At 41.3% G+C, this 7,052-nt stretch overlaps 1 protein-coding gene across 1 annotated transcript; it reads right to left on the reverse strand.

Moving 5' to 3' along the window:
- Window positions 1–231: 231 nt before the first annotated feature.
- Window positions 232–1,908, reverse strand: LOC115562018 (Odorant receptor 83c). The gene is made up of 3 exons (XM_030382720.2): window positions 848–1,908; window positions 601–790; window positions 232–540 (listed from the first exon to the last, which is right to left on the reverse strand). Exons 1-3 carry the CDS (start codon window positions 1,627–1,629, stop codon window positions 358–360), a joined length of 1,155 nt encoding a protein of 384 aa, XP_030238580.1. The 5' UTR covers window positions 1,630–1,908; the 3' UTR covers window positions 232–357.
- Between the last annotated feature and the right edge of the window lie 5,144 nt (window positions 1,909–7,052).

Consider the following 7,052-nt stretch of genomic DNA (forward strand, 5'->3'; position numbering starts at 1 on the left):
GTTAGCACAGCATAACAGGAATCACATTGTTTTTATATAAACAAGCCTTGACTTTGTTATTCAAGAATATGATATTGATATGTCAAGCAAATCAATTATGGACTCAGTCACAGATGTATAACCAACTCTAGAAAAGCAACTACTTTTATTTATTTTCGCTAAATCTTAATGCAAATCAGCATTAGCATAAATACATTTTCTACTCAAAGAAACTCTCTTATTTGAATAGAATGTCAATGAGAATGAATTTCTGTTGTTCATCTCTTCTTACTTGCGATGCCTCATCATCATCATGGATATGCTATAGATGAGCTTAGTCAACTGCAATGAAGTCAAATATTAAGTTTAGCTAATCGATTACCAAAATAAATCCAACTCGCTTGCCTGCAGTGCCGTTCTCAGGCTGAGCGGCACTAGGCCGAGCAGTACGATGATTTTCATGTTCTGCGCCCGCTGCAGCATCATCCTATATAATTTGCGCTGATCGCAGTTTAGCTCGTGCCAGCTCAGACAGGTAACGGTCTGGTACACCTGGTCGTACTGCAAAATGTCAAATGTCAATTAGCTCGGGCACGGGCAAAGACTCTGTGGAAAACTGACAGCGAATTCGATTTGGGTGCCCACAATGCAGTAGACAGACATCGAATAGGCGCTAACCAGGAAGAAGATGGCCGAGATCAGGTCAAACTCATTCAGGTTCACGCACAGGCAAATCACAATCGAGACCGAGGCGGACAACACCTGAGCGGCGATCAGATTATCATAGATCTTCTCGACCAGCTCGCAGTAGCTGAAACTCATCGTATATAAGCAGAAGTTTCGTAAGTAGCTGAACCATCTGACTCACTCAACGAATAGCTGATGCCAGTCGATCAAGTCCATGAGCAGCGCTTGTATGTTGAAGTCTTCATACTGGCCGACGCTGCAGACATATCTGGACTGCTCCTTGCGCTCGAGTGCGTCGTTCAATGCAGTCGCCTTCAGCTGGAAAATGTCGGCATAGGTCCGGATCTGGATGAGGGCGAGCAGCACCAGCATGTCGCCCAAATAGAAGCCAATGCCACCCACCACCTCCGGTACCGTGTGCTGCAGATACGTGAGCCAGTAGCCGATATTCGAGTCGATGGACAGGCCCGGTATCTGATACGGCATGACGGTGATGCGTATGCCCTTGCAGAGGAGCAGCACCAGGGGCGTCAGCAGCATTATGAGAAACGTGATCGAATAGCCGACGTAAATGATGCGCTTGATTTTGTACACCCGATCGATGCCGAAGTTGAGGGCGTGGATGAAGTCGACGCCGCGCTGCTCGTACTCCTCGCATATCTGGATAATGAAATAGAACAGATCCCTGATGGGCGCATGCCTGAGCAGTGTGGTGAGCAGCTTGGCCGAACCGCTCACGAGGCCGCCGAGCATAATGAAGGACTTGATGCCATCCATCCAGCTCCGGCGCGCCTCCATGAAGCCCCAGTAGACGCCAAAGACGGTATAGGTGAACGGCGCCGATATTGTGACCCAGGTGCGAAAGATGTACTCCTTCTTCGCCGTCAGCATATCCAATCCCAGCTGCTGGGCCACGGCGTTCATGTGCTGCACCAATCCATGCATGCGCAGCGAGGGCTTCATGCTGACTCTTTGCCGGCCGAGCCATCGCCATTGCCTTTTATAGCCCGAGAATGCTAATTGCTGTTGCGCTGGTCTTGCAATAATTACTTAATAATGTTGTCATTGATTTTGTAATTACTGCAAATATGTGTAATTGCAATTTGATTCCCATAAGCCAAGGCTGAGCGACATTATAGTAAATTGCTTTTAAATGCCATCCAAAAGGTTCTTGTATTGATCAATATGTACTGCGAGTTATCAGGATAGAAAAGCCTAAAAGTTCTCGCTTCATGTTCAATGATTTCTATATATATTGAGGTATTTTAGTGTATATAGTGTCTTGCTTATGGTCTTGCCTGATTTGGTCACAGCCAGAGTTACCAAATTTTTAGTATAGGCCACCAAATGTATTCCTTTGCAGAAAAAATGTTTGGTAGAAAAATCTAAGGCTTAAGATCACTTTGATTCTCAACAATGTTTAAAAAAATTCGAATATAAATAGAAATAATATTTATTTTCTTTGCTAAAGCCAATTTGACAGATATCATATTCAAACATGGATCTTAAGATATCTCCTTGAACCAAATTCAATGATTATTATCGTTAATATCAACAAAATTGTATTTTTCTTTAATAAAAAAACAATTATATTGGTTAATGGAATGAAGGCAGTTTAGTAGAGTTTTCATTTGGGTAAGTCGAATATGGACAGCCCTTTATTTGTATATTCAGATATATATTTACTGTTATCATTTGATAATATCTATTTCTTTATTTATATATAGAAAATATATATAATACAATAAACTACGCCATCGAGCCGTAGGCGCCTGCTGCCAATGCTTAGTCTTTAGTTAGAGTTAATTTTATATGAATTGTAACTTGTTGATAAATAAAATATAGAAAATATAATTTCTTTGAAAGCCCTCCAACAAACTCTTAGCAATTGGTATATCGATATACCCAGAATATCTCTCAGAATATCACTGAAGTATCAATTACTACCGCCCATGGCATATATAGCAGAGTATTAACAATTCGAAATGCTTGTAGCCCTCTCTCTCTGGCTGCTAATGTTGCCCCCGGGAATTGTTATATAGATGAGTAATTGCGAGCATTGCGGCATGAAGTGCTGCATTTTTGCAACATTTGCTGGACTGCAAAGGCACGTAAAATGCAATGTCTACGGCCCGTATTTTATGGCCATCCGTGATTTATGTCCTTGAAATGGCCATTAAACTGCAAGAGAACACATTAAGCTGCAAGCTGTGCAACTAGTTGCATGCAACAACAATGTTGACTGTCTGCACTGTGGAGAGCTGCTGTCAGTTTACCTGGGCAGCAGCTCCGTTTTGGCCAGGCTCTAATTAAATTTGAAACGTTTTAGGGCCAACAGCGTAAATGTTTATTTTATTTGTTTTGTTTATCTTTGGTTATTTATTTTATTTTCACTTTCGGGACAGTGCTTAGCAAAAGTTTTCGGGTATCGAAAGAAGTTGCAAAACCATTAAATGGCAGCTGAAACTTGAGAGCCCTCGGCTGTTGGCAGTTTGTTGGCCCAGTTTTTTATTTGATGCCAGCAGCACGTCAGGACATTTGTTTTTATTGCCACCATATAAGTGTGTGTGTGTGTGTGTGTGGGTTGATTGTACTGCGCCCGTTGTGCTATCCCTGAACGGCTGACGGTAAGTCGCAGCTAACGAGGCCATCAACAGGATGCGGCACCAGCACAAAAGCCGATTGCAGCCAGCTATGTGATTAGAGATGGAGATTGGCTGGTTGAAAAAGAGGACGACAGCAGAAAGAGGTAGAGGCAGACTTCCTGGAGGGCTAGAGCAATGCCTTTAACTGTAATTGCCTCAGCCGTGCCTCATCGTGCCATCGTGCCCTACTGCCTGGGTGCACAAATTAGGCTTAAACGCCTTTGACGGCCTAACTCTCTCCCACTTGCTCCAAATACATTTGGTAACTACCTCTATCTCACTCACTCTCTCTCTCTGTCTCTCTTTCGGTGTTGTTCTTTCTCGCTTAGGTTTTAGATTGGATTTAGAGCAAGGCTGTTCTTGTTTTCTTCTTTTTCGGTAGCATCATCCTCTGTTAGGCAGATAAGCAGCTGAATTTAAAGATTAGTTGAGTGAAAGCCATTCGAAGTGGATTACGGCTTAGGGTTTACAAGTGAATCTAATTTAGTTTTATTGCCGCTTGTTGCTTGAGCACACTTTAAAGGAAAATCAAATGAAATACGCAAAGCAGTTTCTAATAAGATATGTTACACAGATAAGACTATCTCGATACATGTTTTAACATGGTTTTCTTTTCTGTTCAACATTTTGTGTCCATTGCCTCGCCCAGGCATTTCAAATATTCCGGACACGCCCATAAACAATCATTTAATGGCCTATGAACAGCAGCTGTTACAGTCTCATCTGTGTGCAAAGCATAGAAAGTGAAATTGATAAAAAAAATGTATACCCTGTATATAAACTAATTCAAAGGGGGGTTGTGTATTTTGACTCTGGGTTATCGTCAGTTTCTTTTGATACAAATATATGCCAGCATCTATGCAAGTCCATCTAAGAGGTATCTGCTAGTCGAGCTGAATTTGATTATGTTTCGCCCACGCCTCTTGTCTTTGGCTGATCATAAAATTAGCATTTTTATGCAGCTCTCTCTCTCTCTCTCTCTCACACACACACAATTAGGTATAGAGGAAGCGGTGCTGGTCCCATTCATTTCTGTTTATTTAGTGGGCGGGGCAGGGCCAGCAAGCGTTTCCACTGTAAAATGGCGCACATAAAGTGAACTTTAATGACTAGGTATGTTGTCTGATAGTTGGGCAATGTGCTCACATTTACATGCACATTAAATGACCAGACAGACAGGTGCTGGCAATGGGCGGGCGTGGCAGACAGCGCCAAGGATGTGGCTCTAGCACCAGAGTCGATACGTTTTTGGCTGCCCCAATGGTCATTACTTGGCAAGCATTTAAGTCGCCTGAGCCGTTGAATTTTAATGGCCAGCATCGAGCGGGAAGCTGAGACCGGGGCCGTCTGGGCCCCGGCACACTTGGAGTGTCGTTAAGAGCAGCAATGAAACTCAGCTGGATCATGTACGCCGGCCAAAAATACCCCGAGTCCCCGAATCCAGCTCACGGCCAAAGGCGAGCCGGACGACCACTGTACGCTTTTCGGTTACGGTTACGTTAACGTTTACGGTCGTGTCTGATGCCAAATGGCGATTCTGACCATTGGCTGCAATTAAACTCACACGCCCAATACACACACACACACACAGACAGACAGCCACACACACACACACACACACACACACACACACACACTCAACTGGCGTGTTAATTGAGGTAAATTACGTCATTTTTTATTGTTATTTTGCTTTCCTTTTTTTTTGTTTTTTTTTTTGTTTGTCTCCGCCAGCGCCAGTTGAATGGGTTCATGTGGAAATTTATTTGTTTAATTGCATTTTTTCACAGCGCCCCAAAAAGTATGCTATAAAAAGTGCACGAGCCGGGTATAAGCCGTAAATTTATTTCTGCTGCCCTTTTTCGAAAGGCTCTGCACTTAATGAAATTTATAAAATATATGCGATGCTCGGTTGCATTGCATATTTATTAGCGAGCACTGTTCGAAATACCCTGTAAATACTGAGGAAATTTATGCGGGCAGAGTATTTGCCAATTTACGCAATAACTTTCTCATGAAATACAAACGCAACATTTTTTTATGAAAAATAGAAAATTTTACCAAAAATTATTTAAAATCGTGTACATAATGTTATTTAATTTTTTTTATTATTATATACTTATATATATATATATATATATATATATATATATATATATATATATATATATATATATATATATATATATTTTTTTTTTTTTTTTTCATTATCTTATTTTTTTATTACATAATATTTTTTATATAAAAAATAATTAATATTGCATGTGCATTAATGTCGGTTTTTTTTTTTTTTAATTAAAATATATGTTGCACTTTATGAAGTAGCTAAATCTATATTTGCAATAAATATAATTAGATTATAAAAAATATTAAACGAAGTTCACTAGGATTTAAATAGAATTGCCTGTGGATCATTCTATATAAAAATTTTCCTAAACTTATTTCCATCATGCCCAATTACAGGGTATATTATAGTAAAAACCAGACACACACACGCACATTCGCTTAGCGCTTCAATTGTCTCACCCTTACTCCGGTGCCAAAAGCGTTGAAAACTTTGTTCTTTATTAAAGCCAAAGCCTTAAGTCATAGACACCGTTATATACCAGACATATGCACTCTATCTGGCTAATGCATGTGTATGTGTGTGTGTGTGTGCGTGTGTTATGCTTGTAGCTGTTATTGCAGAACTAAGCGATTGTCTGCGTTTCTGTTTTGTGTTGTGTTTTGTTTTGTTTTGTGTTGTTTTTTCTGCTATGTTGCTGCAGCTGCTTTTTCCTTTGTTTTTGCTCGGCTCTGCGTGCGCCTTGTGTTTTGCCAGCTTCCGTTTCCGCCTGACTCTACACAGCCTCTCTATTGTGTATGTATGTATGTATGTGTGTGTGTGTGTGTGTGTGTGTGTGTGTGTGTGTGTCTGTGTTTGCCTTCCTGTTTGCGCCTGGAGTCGTCCGTCTCTCTGAACGCTTGCTTCATATTTCGCCCGTTTTCGTTTACTTTATAAAATTGTAAAATATTACACAAATAAATAGAAATTGTGTGGGCCCGCCCAGGCAGCTACTTAGACAATGGCCCGCAGGGAGCGGCCAAACTTTTCGAGCGCCTTTAATTTCTACAGCTCCAGCTCTGCTGTGGTCCGTCCCCAAGGAGCCCATTCTCTGCCGCCACAAGTCACATTAAAGTCAAACGCTGTGACAGCAAAAATGTTTCTTTGCTTTTCATTTTTTAGTTTTTTAGTTCTTTTTTTTTTTTTTTGTGGGTCGCGACGACTTTTTTATTGCATTTTGGGTTGATTTTTGTTGTTGCTTCAGTTGGTGATGCCGCGCTGACGTTGGCTGTGCCGGCTTGCTCAAGGTGGGGCAGCGGGGGCATGCAACAGCAACTTGCAGCTGCTTGACAGCAGTTTTTCGGGTATTTTTTGGGTTTTCTCAGCTCTTTTTTTTCCGAGGGTCTGTTGATGACGTTTTGTCATGTTGTTTTTGCAGCTCACTGCGCTGGCTCTGCACTAAGCCATGTTGCTTTCTCTCTCTCTTTCTCTCTCTGTGTGTGTGTCTGTCTCACTCGCTGCTTATTCGCAGCAGTCTAATATCAACACTTTTGTGCTACGTAATTACTTTGAAATTAGTTTGCGTCACAAACTTTGCACATTATGCGCATCCTTATGCCTGGCCCCGAGCATTGCACACACACACACATATATGTATATGTATATACACATACGCACAACAAGCTTGCCTTAACGGTAGA

This window comes from Drosophila navojoa, chromosome 3 (genome assembly GCF_054131105.1).
Source record: "Drosophila navojoa isolate 15081-1374.11 chromosome 3, UAZ_NAV_1.0, whole genome shotgun sequence".
Classification (NCBI taxonomy): domain Eukaryota; kingdom Metazoa; phylum Arthropoda; class Insecta; order Diptera; family Drosophilidae; genus Drosophila; species Drosophila navojoa.